Consider the following 22148-nt stretch of genomic DNA (forward strand, 5'->3'; position numbering starts at 1 on the left):
TTCCTCTAACACTCTTATTAGCAACTTAAGTGTTCTTGTGTCGTCTAACTTCCTCTAACACTCTTATTAGCAACTTAAGTGTTCTTGTGTCGTCTAACTTCCTCTAACACTCTTATTAGCAACTTAAGTGTTCTTGTGTCGTCTAACTTCCTCTAACACTCTTATTAGCTACTTAAGTGTTCTTGTGTCGTCTAACTAACTTCCTCTAACACTCTTATTAGCAACTTAAGTGTTCTTGTGTCGTCTAACTTTAAGTGTTCTTGTGTCGTCTAACTTCCTCTAACACTCTTATTAGCTACTTAAGTGTTCTTGTGTCGTCTAACTAACTTCCTCTAACACTCTTATTAGCAACTTAAGTGTTCTTGTGTCGTCTAACTAACTTCCTCTAACACTCTTATTAGCAACTTAAGTGTTCTTGTGTCGTCTAACTTCCTCTAACACTCTTATTAGCAACTTAAGTGTTCTTGTGTCGTCTAACTAACTTCCTCATACACTCTTATTAGCAACTTAAGTGTTCTTGTGTCGTCTAACTTCCTCTAACACTCTTATTAGCAACTTAAGTGTTCTTGTGTCGTCTAACTTCCTCTAACACTCTTATTAGCAACTTAAGTGTTCTTGTGTCGTCTAACTTCCTCTAACACTCTTATTAGCAACTTAAGTGTTCTTGTGTCGTCTAACTTCCTCTAACACTCTTATTAGCTACTTAAGTGTTCTTGTGTCGTCTAACTAACTTCCTCATACACTCTTATTAGCAACTTAAGTGTTCTTGTGTCGTCTAACTAACTTCCTCTAACACTCTTATTAGCAACTTAAGTGTTCTTGTGTCGTCTAACTTCCTCTAACACTCTTATTTCTAACTTTAAAACGCCACATCCAGTGAACTTAGAATTTTCAACGTCGTTGAGCTAGAACTTGGAAAAGTTCTGAGGAACAATTGGCCTCATCATCATTTTTGAAATACATCATTTCCAAAACTGGTTTCCACCAGAAAACGTTAGAAAGACTCTCCTGATGGCCCCCCCCCCCCGGCCCGGTCTGAGACCGGGCCGGGGGGGCGCTGACCCCTGAAACCCTCTCCAGGTAAACTTAGAAGAAAGTTGGTGTTATTAATGGAGTGTGTAGCTGCCGGAACAACACAGCAGGTATGTCTCCTCAGAGGTTGCCTTGATTATGGTGAGGGGTTCTTGATTATGGTGAGGGGTTCTTGATTATGATGAGGGGTTCTTGATTATGGTGAAGGGTTCTTGATTATGGTGAGGGGTTCTTGATTATGGTGAGGGGTTCTTGATTATGATGAGGGGTTCTTGATTATGGTGAAGGGTTCTTGATTATGGTGAGGAGTTCTTGATTATGGTGAGGGGTTCTTGATTATGATGAGGGGTTCTTGATTATGGTGAAGGGTTCTTGATTATGGTGAGGAGTTCTTGATTATGGTGAGGGGTTCTTGATTATGATGAGAGGTTCTTAATTATGGTGAAGGGCTCTTGATTATGGTGAGGGTTCTTGATTATGGTGAAGGGTTCTTGATTATGGTGAAGGGTTCTTGATTATGGTGAAGGGGTCTTGATTATGGTTAAGGGCTCTTCATTATGGTGAGGGGTTCTTGATTATGATGAAAGGTTCTTGATTATGATGAAAGGTTCTTGATTATGGCTAGGGGTTCTTGATTATGGTGAGGTGTTCTTGATTATGGTGAGGGGTTCTTTATTATGGTGAGGGGTTCTTGATTATGGTGAGGGGTTCTTTATTATGGTGAGGGGTTCTTGATTATGGTGAGGGGTTCTTGATTATGATGAGAGGTTCTTGATTATGGTGAGGGGTTCTTGATTATGGTGAGGGGTTCTTGATTGTGGTGAGGGGTTCTTGATTATGGTGAGGGGTTCTTGATTATGGTGAAGGGTTCTTGATTATGGTGAGGGGTTCTTGATTCATGGAACTGGAAATATCCTGCCTTTCCTTGGTTCGAATCTGAAACGTTCTGACTGCAAATTTTGGTGAATTCTGTGCAATATCTGCAGAATGCGCCATGTGATCAGCTTCAAACTTCTAGGGCTGATGTATTTTCCTCACTGGAGACTTCACCTTAACTTTAGATTATGTAAATTTAAATGTACCAATTTTATTAAACAAAATATTATATAATTGGGTATTACAAACACAGATAAGAATGACCTGTGAGACGGGGTCATAATGGGAACATGGAACAAACAAAACTCAGCAGTAGACTATAATGTATATTTGCCTTCACCAGATGATATATATAGATATGTACACTATGTACAATACGTACAGATGGAACAGTAAGTGTACACCACAGTGACAGATGGTAAAGTAGCAGCCAGAGAGAAAGAGAGAGAGAGAGAGAGAGAGAGAGAGAGAGAGAGAGAGAGAGAGAGAGAGAGAGAGAGAGAGAGAGAGAGAGAGCAAACCGTGCTCAACCAGCAGCTAGGCAAGTCTGCCGATGCTTACCAAAGTGAACCACGTTACTTCAGCTTTGGCGGGCTTGCCTGTGATTGGCCAATGAACAAAAGTACTGATTTAACGATGGGTAGCACCCGGTACGCTGGTTGGGAGGCAGCCTATATGGGAGTGTGACATACGCCGAATAAATTGTAACATACTCTTAGCATCCCACAGTGGATGAAGCCTCGTTGTTCAGAAACAACTCACAGAGTTTGGCTTTACATAGTTATCCTAGGTTAACTCAACACAGTGTAATTGTATCTGCTTATATATGTAATATTTGTCTGACCTCATTCTTTAAAAGAGGGAGTAGATTACAATCTTGGCTTGTCAGCAGTATGAGAACAATAATACGAAAATTTTAACTGAATTTTATTGACTTAAGACTCAGGGAGATTGACACCAGTGAGTCCATTTATCATCATTCTATCATGCAGGAGGAGCCACAAGTCTATGGTGCATCCAACAAAATAAGCCGACTCTTGGATGTCACTACTGCCCGGCTCCGGCTGGGTTACAAGTATCTTTGGCAGGTTAAATCACCACCACCAGATGTAGACCAAACGAAATGTAAACTTTGCCAGATGGACTATTGTCACACCCTGCGTCATTATGTACTGGAGTGTGATAAAATTAATGAATTTAGAAACAACTCACTCAGAAGTGTTCAAGAAATGGCAAAGTATTTTATCCACAGTGGTATATTGCAGACAATTCTGGAGAAATACCCTGACTTTGCTAGCTGTAAATTAAGCATTACCACATGTGTGCATGTGTGTGTGTGTGTGTATGTGTGTGTGTGTGTGTTTGTGTGTGTGTGTTTGTGTGTGTGTGTGTGTGTGTGTGTGTGTGTGTGTGTGTGTGTGTGTGTGTGTATGTGTGTGTGTGTGTGTGTGTGTGTGTGTATGTGTGTGTGTGTGTGTGTGTCTGTGTACTCACCTATTTGTGGTTGCAGGGGTCGAGTCCTAGCTCCTGGCCCCGCCTCTTCACCGGTTGCTACTAGGCCCTCTCTCTCCCCGCTCTATGAGCTTTATCAAACCTCGTCTTAAAACTGTGTATGGTTCCTGCCTCCACTACGTCATTTTCTAGGCTATTCCACTGCCTTACAACTCTATGACTGAAGAAATACTTCCTACTATCTCTCTGACCCATTTGTGTCTTCAACTTCCAATTGTGGCCTCTTGTTTCTGTGTCCCCTCCCTGGAACATCCTGTCTTTGTCCACCTTGTCTATTCCACGCAGTATTTTATATGTCGTTATCATGTCTCCCCTGACCCTCCTGTCCTCCAGTGTGGTCAGGCCGATTTCCCTTAATCTTTCCTCATAGGACATTCCCCTTAGCTCTGGAACTAACCTTGTCGCAAACCTTTGTACTTTCTCTAGTTTCTTGACGTGCTTTATCAAGTGCGGGTTCCAAACAGGTGCTGCATACTCCAGTATGGGCCTGACATACACGGTGTACAGTGTCTTGAATGATTCCTTACTAAGGTATCGGAATGCTGTTCTCAGGTTTGCCAGGCGCCCATATGCTGCAGCAGTTATCTGATTGATGTGTGCTTCCGGAGACATGCTCGGTGTTATACTCACCCCAAGATCTTTCTCCTTGAGTGAGGTTTGCAGTCTTTGGCCACCTAGCCTATACTCTGTCTGTGGTCTTCTGTGCCCCTCCCCCATCTTCATGACTTTGCATTTGGCAGGATTAAATTCGAGAAGCCATTTGCTGGACCAGGTGTCCAGTCTGTCCAGGTCTCTTTGAAGTCCTGCCTGGTCCTCATCAGATTTAATTCTCCTCATTAACTTCACATCATCTGCAAACAGGGACACTTCTGAGTCTAACCCTTCCGTCATGTCGTTCACATATACCAAAAATAGCACTGGTCCTAGGACCGACCCCTGTGGGACCCCGCTCGTCACAGGTACCCACTGTGATACATCATTACGTACCATGACTCGTTGTTGCCTCCCTGTCAGGTATTCTCTGATCCATTGCAGTGCCCTTCCTGTTATATGCGCCTGATGCTCTAGCTTCTGCACTAATCTCTTGTGAGGAACTGTGTCAAAGGCCTTCTTGCAGTCCAAGAAGATGCAATCAACCCACCCCTCTCTCTCTTATCTTACTTCTGTTATTTTATCATAAAACTCCAGAAGGTTTGTGACACAGGATTTGCCTTCCGTGAATCCGTGCTGGTTGGCATTTATACTCCTGTTCCGTTCCAGGTGCTCCACCACTCTCCTCCTGATAATCTTCTCCATAATTTTGCATACTATACACGTCAATGACACAGGTCTATAGTTTAGTGCCTCTTTTCTGTCTCCTTTTTTAAAAATGGGAACTACATTTGCCGTCTTCCATACCTCAGGTAGTTGCCCAGTTTCCAGGGATGTGTTGAAGATTGTGGTAAGTGGCACGCACAACATATCTGCTCCCTCTCTAAGGACCCACGGGGAGATGTTGTCTGGTCCCATTGCCTTTGAGGTATCGATGTCCCTTAGCAGTTTCTTCACCTCCTCCTCATCTGTATGTATGTCGTCCAACACTTGTTGGTGTATTCCTTGCTGGTGTCCCCATCTGGTCTGTCCCCCCAGAGTCCTTCCTGTCTCTACTGTAAATACTTCCTTAAATCTCGTGTTGAGCTCCTCACATACCTCTTGATCGTTTCTTGTGAGTTCTCCACCTTCTTTCCTCAGCCTTATCACCTGGTCCTTGACTGTTGTCTTCCTCCTAATGTGGCTATACAGCAGTTTCGGGTCAGATTTGACTTTCGATGCTATGTCGTTTTCATACTGTCGCTGGGCCTCCCTCCTTATCTGTGCATACTCGTTTCTGGCTCTTCTACTAATCTCCTTGTTTTCCTGGGTCCTATGCCTCCTGTACCTTTTCCATTCTCTGTTGCACTTAGTTTTTGCCTCCCTACACCTTCGGGTAAACCAAGGACTCGTTTTGGTCTTCCTATTATTTCTGTTTCCCTTGGGAACAAAACTTTCCTCTGCCTCCTTGCACTTTGTTGCCACATATTCCATCATCTCGTTTACTGATTTTCCTACCATTTCTCTGTCCCACTGAACCTCCTGCAGGAAGTTACTCATACCTGTGTAGTCCCCCCTTTTATAGTTTGGCCTTTCCCCTTCAGTTCCTGTTACCTTCTCCACTTGTAACTCTACTATATAGTCAAAACTCAGAACCACATGATCGCTAGCTCCAAGGGGCCTCTCATAAGTGATGTCCTCAATATCTGAACTGCTCAGGGTGAACACAAGATCCAGTCTTGCTGGCTCATCCTCCCCTCTCTCTCTGGTTGTGTCCCTGACATGTTGATGCATGAGGTTTTCAAGTACCACATCCATCATCTTGGCTCTCCATGTTTCGGGACCCCCATGTGGCTCCAGGTTTTCCCAGTCGATCTCCCTGTGGTTGAAATCGCCCATTACCAGTAACTTTGCTCTGCTGGAGTGAGCTCTTCTTGCCACCTCAGCCAGTGTGTCCACCATCACCCTGTTGTTTTCTTCGTACTCCTCTCTTGGCCTCCTGCAGTTCTGTGGTGGGTTATACATCACTCCAATGACTACTTTATGTTCTCCGGACTGAATTGTACCTACAATGTAGTCTCTTTCTCCAATCATGTCCATGCCTTCCATTTCCTCAAATCCCCATCGGTGTTTTATGAGCAGTGCAACCCCTCCTCCCCCTCTACTCCTTCTATCTTTCCTCAGGATCTGATATCCTGTTGGGAAGATTGTGTCTGTTATTGTCTCAGCGAGTTTTGTTTCTGTGACTGCTATGATGTCTGGGGATTTTTCACTGATTCTTTCATTCCACTCCTCATGTTTATTCATTATTCCATCCGCGTTTGTGTACCAAACCTTTAGTTTCTTTTCTATCATTGTGGTCATGCAAGAATATTGGGGTTGGGGGAGCGAGAGCCTTGGTGGGGGCCTATATGGGGCTGTGGTGTAGGTGGGGTTTGTGTTGATGGGGGTGGGGTCAGAATGCCCATAAGGGACAGCTGTTGGGGTGAGGTTTGTGATATGGGGATTGGTGGCAGAGGGAACAGTGAGTGGGTTGTAGTATAGGTTGCTCAGTTGCGTTGGGAATGTCGCGGGTGCAGTCTTTTGGTGGGAGATTCTGTGGGGTGTGTTTGCCCTTCCTCCTGTGTCTGGGTCCTGCTCATTTTCATTGCTTCTCGTTCCTCCTTGCGTCTCTGTACCCTCTCTTTCAGTGTAGTCCTTTCTTCTTGTGTTCTGTCGCAGTCGAGGTATACTCTCTGGTACCCCTCTTTGTCCCTCAGTCTTGCTTTCTCTTGCAGAATCCTGGTTCGAACTGATTCTTCCTTGAAAGTTACTCTGACAGGCCGTATCCTTCCACGCGCAAACCACCCAATTCTCTGAAAATTTGTCACCTGGGTCATATTGCCCTCCCCTATTGTTTTCATGATGCCTTCAATCATTTTTTTCTCCTCCTGCTTTATTTCTTCAAAGTTGGCCCCCTTGTGTATGTGTGTGTGTGTGTGTGTATGTGTGTGTGTGTGTGTGTGTGTGTGTGTGTGTGTGTGTGTGTGTGTGTGTGTGTGTGTGTGTGTATGTGTGTGTGTGTGTGTGTGTGTATGTGTGTGTGTGTGTGTGTGTGTATGTGTGTGTGTGTGTGTGTGTGTGTGTGTGTGTGTGTGTGTGTGTGTGTGTGTGTGTGTATGTGTGTGTGTGTGTGTGTGTGTGTGTGTGTGTGTGTATGTGTGTGTGTGTGTGTGTGTGTATGTGTGTGTGTGTGTGTGTGTGTGTGTGTGTGTGTGTGTGTGTGTGTGTGTGTGTGTGTGTGTGTGTGTGTATGTGTGTGTGTGTACTCACCTATTTGTACTCACCTATTTGTGGTTGCAGGGGTCGAGTCCTAGCTCCTGGCCCCGCCTCTTCACCGGTTGCTACTAGGCCCTCTCTCTCCCCGCTCCATGAGCTTTATCAAACCTCGTCTTAAAACTGTGTATGGTTCCTGCCTCCACTACGTCATTTTCTAGGCTATTCCACTGCCTTACAACTCTATGACTGAAGAAATACTTCCTACTATCTCTCTGACTCATTTGTGTCTTCAACTTCCAATTGTGGCCTCTTGTTTCTGTGTCCCCTCCCTGGAACATCCTTTCTTTGTCCACCTTGTCTATTCCACGCAGTATTTTATATGTCGTTATCATGTCTCCCCTGACCCTCCTGTCCTCCAGTGTCGTCAGGCCGATTTCCCTTAATCTTTGTACTTTCTCTAGTTTCTTGACGTGCTTTATCAAGTGCGGGTTCCAAACAGGTGCTGCATACTCCAGTATGGGCCTGACATACACGGTGTACAGTGTCTTGAATGATTCCTTACTAAGGTATCGGAATGCTGTTCTCAGGTTTGCCAGGCGCCCATATGCTGCAGCAGTTATCTGATTGATGTGTGCTTCCGGAGACATGCTCGGTGTTATACTCACCCCAAGATCTTTCTCCTTGAGTGAGGTTTGCAGTCTTTGGCCGCCTAGCCTATACTCTGTCTGTGGTCTTCTGTGCCCTTCCCCTATCTTCATGACTTTGCATTTGGCAGGATTAAATTCGAGAAGCCATTTGCTGGACCAGGTGTCCAGTCTGTCCAGGTCTCTTTGAAGTCCTGCCTGGTCCTCATCAGATTTAATTCTCCTCATTAACTTCACATCATCTGCAAACAGGGACACTTCTGAGTCTAACCCTTCCGTCATGTCGTTCACATATACCAAAAATAGCACTGGTCCTAGGACCGACCCCTGTGGGACCCCGCTCGTCACAGGTGCCCACTGTGATACATCATTACGTACCATGACTCGTTGTTGCCTCCCTGTCAGGTATTCTCTGATCCATTGCAGTGCCCTTCCTGTTATATGCGCCTGATGCTCTAGCTTCTGCACTAATCTCTTGTGAGGAACTGTGTCAAAGGCCTTCTTGCAGTCCAAGAAGATGCAATCAACCCACCCCTCTCTCTCTTGTCTTACTTCTGTTATTTTATCATAAAACTCCAGAAGGTTTGTGACACAGGATTTGCCTTCCGTGAATCCGTGCTGGTTGGCATTTATACTCCTGTTCCGTTCCAGGTGCTCCACCACTCTCCTCCTGATAATCTTCTCCATAATTTTGCATACTATACACGTCAATGACACAGGTCTCTAGTTTAGTGCCTCTTTTCTGTCTCCTGTTTTAAAAATGGGAACTACATTTGCCGTCTTCCATACCTCAGGTAGTTGCCCAGTTTCCAGGGATGTGTTGAAGATTGTGGTAAGTGGCACGCACAACATATCTGCTCCCTCTCTAAGGACCCACGGGGAGATGTTGTCTGGTCCCATTGCCTTTGAGGTATCGATGTCCCTTAGCAGTTTCTTCACCTCCTCCTCATCTGTATGTATGTCGTCCAACACTTGTTGGTGTATTCCTTGCTGGTGTCCCCATCTGGTCTGTCCCCCCAGAGTCCTTCCTGTCTCTACTGTAAATACTTCCTTAAATCTCGTGTTGAGCTCCTCACATACCTCTTGATCGTTTCTTGTGAGTTCTCCACCTTCTTTCCTCAGCCTTATCACCTGGTCCTTGACTGTTGTCTTCCTCCTAATGTGGCTATACAGCAGTTTCGGGTCAGATTTGACTTTCGATGCTATGTCGTTTTCATACTGTCGCTGGGCCTCCCTCCTTATCTGTGCATACTCGTTTCTGGCTCTTCTACTAATCTCCTTGTTTTCCTGGGTCCTATGCCTCCTGTACCTTTTCCATTCTCTGTTGCACTTAGTTTTTGCCTCCCTACACCTTCGGGTAAACCAAAGACTCGTTTTGGTCTTCCTATTATTTCTGTTTCCCTTGGGAACAAAACTTTCCTCTGCCTCCTTGCACTTTGTTGCCACATATTCCATCATCTCGTTTACTGATTTTCCTACCATTTCTCTGTCCCACTGAACCTCCTGCAGGAAGTTTCTCATACCTGTGTAGTCCCCCCTTTTATAGTTTGGCCTGTCCCCTTCAGTTCCTGTTACTTTCTCCACTTGTAACTCTACTATATAGTCAAAACTCAGAACCACATGATCGCTAGCTCCAAGGGGCCTCTCGTAAGTGATGTCCTCAATGTCTGAACTGCTCAGGGTGAACAATAGATCCAGTCTTGCTGGCTCATCCTCCCCTCTCTCTCTGGTTGTGTCCCTGACATGTTGACGCATGAGGTTTTCAAGTACCACATCCATCATCTTGGCTCTCCATGTTTCGGGACCCCCATGTGGCTCCAGGTTTTCCCAGTCGATCTCCCTGTGGTTGAAATCGCCCATTACCAGTAACTTTGCTCTGCTCGAGTGAGCTCTTCTTGCCACCTCAGCCAGTGTGTCCACCATCACCCTGTTGTTTTCTTCGTATTCCTCTCTTGGCCTCCTGCAGTTCTGTGGTGGGTTATACATCACTCCAATGACTACTTTATGTTCTCCGGACTGAATTGTACCTACAATGTAGTCTCTTTCTCCAATCATGTCCATGTGTGTGTGTATGTGTGTGTGTGTGTGTGTGTGTGTGTGTGTAAGTGTGTGTGTGTGTGTGTGTGTGTGTGTGTGTGTGTGTGTGTGTGTGTATGTGTGTGTGCATGTGTGTGTGTGTGTGTGTGTGTGTGTGTATGTGTGTGTGTGTGTGTGTGTGTACTCACCTATTTGTGGTTGCAGGGGTCGAGTCTTAGCTCCTGGCCCCGCCTCTTCACCGGTTGCTACTGGGCCCTCTCTCTCCCCGCTCCATGAGCTATAAACCTCGTCTTAAAACTGTGTATGGTTCCTGCCTCCACTACGTCATTTTCTAGGCTATTCCACTGCCTTACAACTCTATGACTGAAGAAATACTTCCTAGTATCTCTCTGACTCATTTGTGTCTTCAACTTCCAATTGTGGCCTCTTGTTTCTGTGTCCCCTCCCTGGAACATCCTGTCTTTGTCCACCTTGTCTATTCCACGCAGTATTTTATATGTCGTTATCATGTCTCCCCTGACCCTCCTGTCCTCCAGTGTGGTCAGGCCGATTTCCCTTAATCTTTCTTCATAGGACATTCCCCATAGCTCTGGAACTAACCTTGTCGCAAACCTTTGTACTTTCTCTAGTTTCTTGACGTGCTTTATCAAGTGCGGGTTCCAAACAGGTGCTGCATACTCCAGTATGGGCCTGACATACACGGTGTACAGTGTCTTGAACGATTCCTTACTAAGGTATCGGAATGCTGTTCTCAGGTTTGCCAGGCGCCCATATGCTGCAGCAGTTATCTGGTTGATGTGTGCTTCTGGAGACATGCTCCGTGTTATACTCACCCCAAGATCTTTCTCCTTGAGTGAGGTTTGCAGTCTTTGGCCACCTAGCCTATACTCGGTCTGTGGTCTTCTGTGCCCTTCCCCTATCTTCATGACTTTGCATTTGGCAGGATTAAATTCGAGAAGCCATTTGCTGGACCAGGTGTCCAGTCTGTCCAGGTCTCTTTGAAGTCCTGCCTGGTCCTCATCAGATTTAATTCTCCTCATTAACTTCACATCATCTGCAAACAGGGACACTTCTGAGTCTAACCCTTCCATCATGTCGTTCACATATACCAAAAATAGCACTGGTCCTAGGACCGACCCCTGTGGGACCCCGCTCGTCACAGGTGCCCACTGTGATACATCATTACGTACCATGACTCGTTGTTGTCTCCCTGTCAGGTATTCTCTGATCCATTGCAGTGCCCTTCCTGTTATATGCGCCTGATGCTCTCGCTTCTGCACTAATATCTTGTGAGGAACTGTGTCAAAGGCCTTCTTGCAGTCCAAGAAGATGCAATCAACCCACCCCTCTCTCTCGTGTCTTACTTTTGTTATTTTATTATAAAACTCCAGAAGGTTTGCGACACAGGATTTGCCTTCCATGAATCCGTGCTGGTTGGCATTTATACTCTTGTTCCGTTCCAGGTGCTCCACCACTCTCCTCCTGATAATCTTCTCCATAATTTTGCATACTATACACGTCAATGACACAGGTCTATAGTTTAGTGCCTCTTTTCTGTCTCCTTTTTTAAAAATGGGAACTACATTTGCCGTCTTCCATACCTCAGGTAGTTGCCCAGTTTCCAGGGACGTGTTGAAGATTGTGGTAAGTGGCACGCACAACATATCTGCTCCCTCTCTAAGGACCCACGGGGAGATGTTGTCCGGTCCCATTGCCTTTGAGGTATCGATGTCCCTTAGCAGTTTCTTCACCTCCTCCTCATCTGTATGTATGTCGTCCAACACTTGTTGGTGTATTCCTTGCTGGTGTCCCCATCTGGTCTGTCCCCCCAGAGTCCTTCCTGTCTCTACTGTAAATACTTCCTTAAATCTCGTGTTGAGACTCCTCTCTTGGCCTCCTGCAGTTCTGTGGTGGGTTATACATCACTCCAATGACTACTTTATGTTCTCCGGACTGAATTGTACCTACAATGTAGTCTCTTTCTCCAATCATGTCCATGTGTATATATATATGTGTGTGTGTGTGTGTGTGTGTGTGTGTGTATGTGTGTGTGTGTGTGTGTGTGTGTGTGTGTGTGTGTGTGTGTGTGTGTGTGTGTGTGTGTGTGTGTGTGTGTGTATGTGTGTGTGTGTGTATGTGTGCATGTGTGTGTGTGTGTATGTGTGTGTGTATGTGTGTGTGTGTGTGTGTGTGTGTGTGTGTGTGTGTGTGTGTGTGCGTGTGTGTGTGTGTATAGTGTGTGTACTCACCTAATTGTGGTTGCAGGGGTCGAGACTCAGCTCCTGGCCCCGCCTCTTCACTGATCGCTACTAGGTCCTCTCTCTCTGCTTCCTGAGCTTTGTCATACCTCTTTTTAAAACTATGTATGGTTCCTGCCTACACTTCGTCACTTGCTAGGCTATTCCACTTCCTCACGACTCTATGACTGAAGAAATACTTCCTAACATCCCTGTGACTCGTCTGAGTCTTCAGCTTCCAATTGTGACCCCCTGTCTCTGCCCACCTTGTCTATTTCTCGCAGTATCTTGTATGTCGTTATCATATCTTCCCTGACCCTTCTGTCCTCCAATGTCGTCAGTCCGATTTCCCTCAACCTTTCATCGTACTACATTCCCCTAAGCTCTGGAACTAGCCTTGTTGGAAACCTTTGTACTTTCTCTAACTTCTTGACGTGTTTGACCAGGTGTGGGTTTCAGATTGGTGCTGCATACTCCATTATGGGCCTAACATACACAGTGTACAGTGTCTTGAACGATTCCTTATTAAGGTATCGGAACGCTATTCTCAGGTTTGCCAGGCGCCCGTATGCTGCAACAGTTATCTGGTTGATGTGTGCCTCCGGTGATGTGCTCGGTGTTATGGTCACCCCAAGATCTTTCTCCCTGAGTGAGGTCTGTAGTCTTTGTCCACCTAGCCTATACTCTGTCTGCAGTCTTCTTTGCCTTTCCCCAATCTTCATGACTTTGCATTTGGCAGGGTTGAATTCGAGAAGCCAGTTGCTTGACTACGTGTCCAGCCTGTCCAGGTCTCTTTGCAGTCCTGCCTCATCCTCATCCGATATAATTCTTTTCATCAACTTCACATCATCTGCGAATAGGGACACTTCAGAGTCTATCCCTTCCATCATGTCATTCACATATATCAAAAATGGCACTGGTCCTAGAAATGACCCTTGTGGGACCCCGCTTGTCACAGGCGCCCACTGTGATACCTCTTCACGTACCGTGACTCGTTGTTGCCTCCCTGTCAGGTATTCCCTGATCCATTGCAGTGCCCTCCCTGTTATATGCGCCTGATCCTCCAGCTTCTGCACTAATCTCTTATGAGGAACTGTGTCAAAGGCCTTCCTGCTGTCCAGGAAAATACAATCGACCCACCCCTCTCTCTCGTGTCTTACTTCTGTTACCTTGTCATAAAACTCCAGAAGGTTTGTGACACAGGATTTGCCTTCAATGAATCCATGCTGGTTTTCATTTGTAATCTTGCTCCGTTCCAGGTGTTCCACCACTCTCCTCCTGATAATCTTCTCCATGACTTTGCATACTATACACGTCAGAGACACAGGTCTGTAGTTTAGTGCCTCGTTTCTGTCTCCTTTCTTAAAAAATGGGGACTACATTTGCCGTCTTCCATATCTCAGGTAGTTGCCCAGTTTCAAGGGATGTGTTGAAGATTGTGGTTAGGAGCACGCACAGCATCTCTGCTCCTTCTGTAAGGACCCACGGGGAGATGTTGTCTGGTCCCATCGCCTTTGAGGTATGTGTGTGTGTGTGTTTGTGTGTGTGTGTGTGTGTATGTGTGTGTGTGTGTGTGTGTGTGTGTGTGTGTGTGTGTGTGTGTGTGTGTGTGTGTGTGTGTGTGTGTGTGAGACCTAACAATTAATGTTTGCACCAATAACTTATTACAGTTGTGACCGGGTGTGGACGTGTGAATTGTTCATTACTCTATAATTTGTTGTTCATGATTGTAGCCATGTATAAACGTAAGTAAGTAAATTACTTACGTGATTCATTACCTTTGTAACTAGTTCAGTATTATTATTATTATAATCAAGGGGAAGCGCTAAACCCGGAGGATTATACAGCTGTAACTAGTTCAGCTGTCATAACTTTGGGATCCAGTCCGTGGACCCATTATGTACCTCTGTAATCTTTTGACTACCACCCATAGGATGGGTATGGGGTGACTACCACCCACACCGTGGGTATAGGGTGACTACCGCCCACGCCCTGGGAATGGGGTGACTACCGCCCACACCCTGGGTATGGGGTGACTACCGCCCACACCCTGGAGATGGGGTGACTACCGCCCACACCCTGGGAATGGGGTGACTACCGCCCACACCCTGGGTATGGGGTGACAACCGCCCACACCCTGGGAATGGGGTGACTACCGCCCACACCCTGGAGATGGGGTGACTACCGCCCACACCCTGGGTATGGGGTGACTACCGCCCACACCCTGGGTATGGGGTGACTACCGCCTACACCCTGGGTATCGGGTGACTACCGCCCGCACCCTGGGTATGGAAATATAAACACATATGCAGTATAATGTGATCCTTTATTGACAACGTTTCGCCCACATAGTGGGCTTTTTTAAGTCACAAACAGATCTACCTGGGGTGGAAGGTACGCGAGTATTTATAGTCAGGTTCAGAATGCTGAGGTCAGGTGGAGAATGCTGCATCTGATGATGTACCGAGTGGGGTTAGTCTAAAATCTTGGGTAGCTTGGAAGGGAGATTGGATAAGTTTGTGAGCAGACCTTCTGCAGTGTTCTTCCATTCCTATATTCTTATGTGGGATAGCGATGAAGAAGTTTCTTGGCAAGTGGTTCAGCTATGTTATAGAAGCCACTATCCTGGTTGAAGTTGTTGGATATAGAAATAAGTGATGATTCCAGGATTCTTTGGTACTGAGTGTTGTCTTCTGTGGCGATAAGTCTTGAGTTTCTGTAGTTTATCAAATGGTTGTGTGAATTACGGTGTTGTACACAGGCATTCCTTGTATCGTCAGACCTGCTTGCGTATTGGTGTTTTGAAATACGTGTTTGGAGGTCCCTTGATGTTTCGCCCACGTATAATTTGTTGCAGTCATTACAAGGGATTATGTATACCCCTGCAGAGGGTGGAAGCTTGTCCTATCTATCACTGGTAATGTCCTTGATGGTCGTGGTTGTGGAGGTAGATACTTGGAATGAGGTATTGGAAAAGATGTTGGAAACGTGTTTGGCAATGGAGTTGGTGGGGAGGACTATGTATCTCTTCTCGGCAGTGTCTTCTCTGGGTGTGTTGAAGATGTTTAATGCCCGTCGTCTGCAGTCGTCTGCAGTCTCTGATGAAGTGACGAGGATAGTGGAGTTTAGAAAATACTTGTTCAATTATAGTGCATTCTTCCTCAAGAAACTCATTGCTGCAGATTCTGAGTGCACGCAGGAAGAAGCCTATAATTACACCACGTTTAGTTTTGGTGTCGTGGTGAGAGTAGAAATGGAGAAGATCGTTTTGGTTGGTGGGTTTTCGATAGACTTTAAAACGAAGTTCGTGGTCAGCTTTGCAGAGAAGAACATCAAGGAAAGGAAGAGTGTTGTCGACTTCAAGTGTGAACTGGATTGAAGGCTCGACCTGGCTGAGCTTGTCTTGGAGAGCTTGAACGTTGAAGCGTCTAGGAGTTATGAGGAGAATGTCGTCAACATAACGGAGCCAGACACTTATGCAGCATATGGGAATCTTTATTCAGGAAACGTTTCGCCACACAGTGGCTTCATCAGTCCAATACAAAGAGGAAGGCGTAAGGAGAGGAGGAGAATGAGGTAATCAGTCCCTCAACCTGGAGTCGATGTGTTCAGTCCATCAATCTTGTAGAATGTACAGCATAGGGCCGTAGACACATCGTGAACACATCGACTCCAGGTTGAGGGACTGATTACCTCATTCTCCTCCTCTCCTTACGCCTTCCTCTTTGTATTGGACTGATGAAGCCACTGTGTGGCGAAACGTTTCCTGAATAAAGATTCCCATATGCTGCATAAGTGTCTCAATCTTCAACTTGTCGGTTTTTCAAACCATTCATCATAACGGAGCCAGTTGACAGACGAAGGAATAATGGTGGAGAAACGTTCGGCTTCTACATGTTCCATGTATAGGTTCGCCAGGACTGCATTGAGTGGCGAACCCATGGGTAATCCAAAAGTCTGCTGAAAGAGGTGATTTTCGAAAGAGAAACACGTAAAGCCAACATATAGTTCAACAAGGTCGATGAAATCGTTTGCTGGAATAGGAAGATCAAGTGAATCGTCAATTTTCCTGCGCAAGAGATCGATGGCTTGTGTAGTAGGTACTTTGGTGAATAGGGAAGTCACGTCAAGGCTGGAAAGTTTCTTGTTTCTGATGTTGATGTTGCGAATGCGATTGAGAAGATCACCAGAGTGTTTGAGATGTGCTGGACTGATAGTGCCCAAGAGTTTAGAGAGGTGTTTTGCGAGAATTCCTGAGAAGCTGGTGGGGAGCACTGCCTATTCCTGAGGATATGGACCTCAGTGGGATACCAGGCTTGTGAGTTTTTGGCAGGCCGTACATTCTGGTAGGTCTGGGGTTGCTTGGGATGGTGTGCAGAAGTTTCTTCCCTTGTTCTGAGCCCCTCAGAATGCGGCGAGTCCTTTGAAGAAAAGTTTTGGTAAGGTTGCTCCACCAGTTAATGTTGCTCCACCAGTTAATGTTGCTCATTCAGTTAATGTTGCTCCACCAGTTAATGTTGCTCCACCAGTTAATGTTGCTCCACCAGTTAATGTTGCTCCACCAGTTAATGTTGCTCCACCACTTAATGTTGCTCCACCAGTTAATGTTGCTCCACCACTTAATGTTGCTCCACCAGTTAATGTTGCTCCACCAGTTAATGTTGCTCCACCAGTTAATGTTGCTCCACAAGTTAATGGTGCAACACCAGTTAATGTTGCTCATCCAGTTAATGTTGCTCCACCAGTTAATGTTGCTCCACCAGTTAATGTTGCTCCACCAGTTAATGTTGCTCCACCAGTTAATGTTGCTCCACCAGTTAATGTTGCTCCACCAGTTAATGTTGCTCCACCAGCTAATGTTGCTCCACCAGTTAATGTTGCTCCACCAGTTAATGTTGCTCCACCAGTTAATGTTGCTCCACCAGTTAATGTTGCTCCACCAGTTAATGTTGCTCCACAAGTTAATGGTGCAACACCAGTTAATGTTGCTCATCCAGTTAATGTTGCTCCACCAGTTAATGTTGCTCCACCAGTTAATGTTGCTCCACCAGTTAATGTTGCTCCACCAGTTAATGTTGCTCCACCAGTTAATGTTGCTCCACAAGTTAATGGTGCAACACCAGTTAATGTTGCTCATCCAGTTAATGTTGCTCCACCAGTTAATGTTGCTCCACCAGTTAATGTTGCTCCACCAGTTAATGTTGCTCCACAAGTTAATGGTGCTCCACCAGTTAATGGTGCTGCACCAGTTAATGTTGCTCCACCAGTTAATGTTGCTCCACCAGTTAATGTTGCTCCACCAGTTAATGTTGCTCCACCAGTTAATGTTGCTCCACCAGTTAATGTTGCTCCACCAGCTAATGTTGCTCCACCAGTTAATGTTGCTCCACCAGTTAATGTTGCTCCACCAGTTAATGTTGCTCCACCAGTTAATGTTGCTCCACCAGTTAATGTTGCTCCACCAGTTAATGTTGCTCCACCAGTTAATGTTGCTCATTCAGTTAATGTTGCTCCACCAGTTAATGTTGCTCCACCAGTTAATGTTGCTCCACCAGTTAATGTTGCTCCACCAGTTAATGTTGCTCCACCAGTTAATGTTGCTCCACCAGTTAATGTTGCTCCACCAGTTAATGTTGCTCCACCAGTTAATGTTGCTCCACCAGTTAATGTTGCTCCACAAGTTAATGTTGCTCCACCAGTTAATGTTGCTAATCCAGTTAATGTTGCTCCACCAGCTAATGTTGCTAATCCAGTTAATGTTGCTCCACCAGTTAATGTTGCTCCACCAGTTAATGTTGCTCCACCAGTTAATGTTGGTCCAAGTGGCTGGGTCAGAAATAATTTTTTACTACCAGTACATGTACAAGGTATACAGTCCTAGCTGACATCAGTGACATACTACTATATACAAAGCCGCTTGTTATGTAGAACATTTCGGGCAAATTATGTTAATTTTGTCCCAGGATGCGACCCACACCAGTCGACTAGCACCCAGGTACACATTTTATTGATGGGTGAACAGGGACAGCAGGTGTCTCAAGGAAACATATCCTAATGTTTTCCAGCCGTACTGGGGAATCAATCCCCGGAGCTCAGGAGTGAGTTGAGTGCACTAATGACAGCTACGGGACACCGTAACTAATATCTGAGGGTTATATGTGTATTGTTCCAATCATAGTATTGTAACTTATTATTTTCTTACAAGATAGTGACTTAGACGACGGTGAAGCTGCTAACTATCTGATATAGTGACTTAGACGACGGTGAAGCTGCTAACTATCTGATATAGTGGCTTAGACGACGGTGAAGCTGCTAACTATCTGATATAGTGGCTTAGACGACGGTGAAGCTGCTAACTATCTGATATAGTGGCTTAGACGACGGTGAAGCTGCTAACTATCTGATATAGTGACTTAGACGACGGTGAAGCTGCTATCTGATATAGTGGCTTAGACGACGGTGAAGCTGCTAACTATCTGATATAGTGACTTAGACGACGGTGAAGCTGCTAACTATCTGATATAGTGACTTAGACGACGGTGAAGCTGCTAACTATCTGATATAGTGACTTAGACGACGGTGAAGCTGCTAACTATCTGATATAGTGGCTTAGACGACGGTGAAGCTGCTAACTATCTGATATAGTGACTTAGACGACGGTGAAGCTGCTAACTATCTGATATAGTGACTTAGACGACGGTGAAGCTGCTAACTATCTGATATAGTGGCTTAGACGACGGTGAAGCTGCTAACTATCTGATATAGTGGCTTAGACGACAGTGAAGCTGCTAACTATCTGATATAGTGACTTAGACGACGGTGAAGCTGCTAACTATCTGATATAGTGACTTAGACGACGGTGAAGCTGCTAACTATCTGATATAGTGACTTAGACGACGGTGAAGCTGCTAACTATCTGATATAGTGACTTAGACGACGGTGAAGCTGCTAACTATCTGATATAGTGACTTAGACGACGGTGAAGCTGCTAACTATCTGATATAGTGACTTAGACGACAGTGAAGCTGCTAACTATCTGATATAGTGACTTAGACGACGGTGAAGCTGCTAACTATCTGATATAGTGACTTAGACGACGGTGAAGCTGCTAACTATCTGATATAGTGGCTTAGACGACAGTGAAGCTGCTAACTATCTGATATAGTGACTTAGACGACAGTGAAGCTGCTAACTATCTGATATAGTGACTTAGACGACGGTGAAGCTGCTAACTATCTGATATAGTGACTTAGACGACGGTGAAGCTGCTATCTGATATAGTGACTTAGACGACGGTGAAGCTGCTAACTATCTGATATAGTGGCTTAGACGACGGTGAAGCTGCTAACTATCTGATATAGTGGCTTAGACGACGGTGAAGCTGCTAACTATCTGATATAGTGGCTTAGACGACGGTGAAGCTGCTAACTATCTGATATAGTGGCTTAGACGACGGTGAAGCTGCTAACTATCTGATATAGTGGCTTAGACGACAGTGAAGCTGCTAACTATCTGATATAGTGACTTAGACGACGGTGAAGCTGCTAACTATCTGATATAGTGACTTAGACGACGGTGAAGCTGCTAACTATCTGATATAGTGACTTAGACGACGGTGAAGCTGCTAACTATCTGATATAGTGACTTAGACGACAGTGAAGCTGCTAACTATCTGATATAGTGACTTAGACGACGGTGAAGCTGCTAACTATCTGATATAGTGACTTAGACGACGGTGAAGCTGCTATCTGATATAGTGACTTAGACGACGGTGAAGCTGCTAACTATCTGATATAGTGGCTTAGACGACGGTGAAGCTGCTAACTATCTGATATAGTGGCTTAGACGACGGTGAAGCTGCTAACTATCTGATATAGTGGCTTAGACGACGGTGAAGCTGCTAACTATCTGATATAGTGGCTTAGACGACGGTGAAGCTGCTAACTATCTGATATAGAAGACAATAAACCAGATGATAAAACTGAGAACTAGAAGGCCATTGAAGCTAAAGGTACATGGAAGGAAATCCTTCCAGTACGAGAGTAGAGTACAAGCAGAGTACAAGGAGAGTACATTAGGAAGGTACGTAGCTGAAGACAACACTATATATGGATTTACAAGTAGATATAACATTATATGTACTAGTAACCCAGGTGAACAAGGAGTAAGTTACACTTTGAGTGTAAGCAGAGTGGTGGTTGCCAAGAGTCAGGGGTTCGAACCCCCGCTGGGGGAACTAGATGAGCACAGAGAGGGAGGACAACACTGGACTTGTTACACCAACAAAATATTACCTTGCTAATACCATCAGTTCGTCACTTTTAACATTGAAAATGAAAACAAATATAATATTTTGTGTCTGTATTTGAGAGAGCAGATGTATGTGTTTACTGTGTGATGATAAATGTTAGTTACATGTCAGTAAGTTTGCTAGTAAAGTGTGTAAATAAGAGGATACATGTGAGTGACCTTGACCAGCAGACCAGCTCTGCCCCGCCTCCAACATCCCTCATGCCACTCAACAAACATTTTAATGATTTTATTTCTAACTTTTCTGACATTTTTTTCCATAGGCAGATGATGTTTATATATGTTAATGTACATGAGTCATTATGTTCATTTTATGTACAAGTCGAAACTCAGTTACTATAGAAAGTAACATTACTTTTTAGAGTAGTAAGAGTTACCTTAAGGAAGAAAACGGACTATTTATCTTTCTGTTTACCTTAGATAATTATTTATTTAGTGAATTACCCGTGAAACACCCACTGTTGATTTTGAGTGGGTTAATGTGTGAATGAAATCATACATTGTATTATGTTAGAATAGTGTTGGTAGCGTCTAAGATAGAGACGAATAATTAATTACTGTGAGGTTACTAATGGTGGTTACCGTGTCCGGCGCCCTGATCACGTGGTTAAGTTAGGGTGGTGCCCAGGGCAGAGTGAACCTACCTAACATACCACACTCAGTCTGCCTCCTCTTGTGCTACTCTCGACATCTACCACGCTACCTCTATCATACCCACGCTACCCCCATCACACCCACGTTACCTCCATCACACCCACACTCTCCTCCCACCCTGGTCTTGAAAGTTAGACAAGGGTTATATATATTAACACACTACTACAGTGACCATTGTGAGTGATTTATTGTGTTGTTCAGGTGTTGTGTGAGGATGACGGAGGCGGCCACGCTGGTCCTGGAGGATGGCACCAGTCTGACGGAGGTGGCCAGGCTGGTCCTGGAGGATGGCACCAGTCTGGAAGGTCATGTCTTCGGGGCTTCAGTATCTTTCTCTGGGGAAGTGGGTAAGTACTCTCATTATCACACTTGTCAGTAACATCTTAACTAAACACAAGTAACTCCTGTCTTGTTGTGTAATATTTATCTCCACTACACATAGAAGAATGAAACTTAAGACGACGTTTCGGTCCAACTTGCACCATTAACGAGACACAAGTTGGAGCGAAACGTCGTCATAAGTTTCGTTGTTCTAGTGACGGTATTGTTGTACAAGAATGTTCTACTGTCCTCAAGTGATCTCCTAGAATCTGTATTGATAGTCACTGGATGACGAAACGTCTACAATAAACATACCCAGATGTTGGTTGAGAAAGACACGTAAGCAAACACTGACATATGTCATAGTGTTTGCTTACGTGTCTTTCTAAACCAACTTGTCGGTATTTATTACCAAAGTTTATACCACCCAGATGTTGCATGTGTGTCTCAGTGTTTGTGGTATTGTGTTGTTTTATTAATAAGTTGATTAAAGTGAGCTGATGTGGTATCACTCCCAGAAATATCTGGGTTAAGATAAGATTTTGTTGGGATTTTTAACCCCGGAGGGTTAGCCACCCAGGATAACCCAAGAGAGGCAGTGCGTCATCGAGGTCTGTTAATTCCATTGGGGTCATCAATCTTGTTCCCCAGGATGCCACCCACACCAATCACCTAACATCCAGGTACCTACTTGTTT

At 45.0% G+C, this 22148-nt stretch overlaps 1 protein-coding gene across 1 annotated transcript in view; it reads left to right on the forward strand.

The window, feature by feature from the left end:
* The window catches only part of r (carbamoyl-phosphate synthetase 2, aspartate transcarbamylase, and dihydroorotase rudimentary), a 1183622-nt gene that overhangs the window by 282473 nt on the left and 879001 nt on the right, over positions 1 to 22148 (forward strand). The window contains exon 2 of the mRNA XM_070094236.1: positions 21332 to 21477. Coding sequence (XP_069950337.1) covers positions 21345 to 21477 — 133 coding nt within the window. The 5' untranslated portion in view covers positions 21332 to 21344. The remainder of the gene's footprint in view (positions 1 to 21331; positions 21478 to 22148) is intronic.

The sequence above is a fragment of the Cherax quadricarinatus genome, chromosome 45 (assembly GCF_038502225.1).
Source record: "Cherax quadricarinatus isolate ZL_2023a chromosome 45, ASM3850222v1, whole genome shotgun sequence".
NCBI lineage: Eukaryota > Metazoa > Arthropoda > Malacostraca > Decapoda > Parastacidae > Cherax > Cherax quadricarinatus.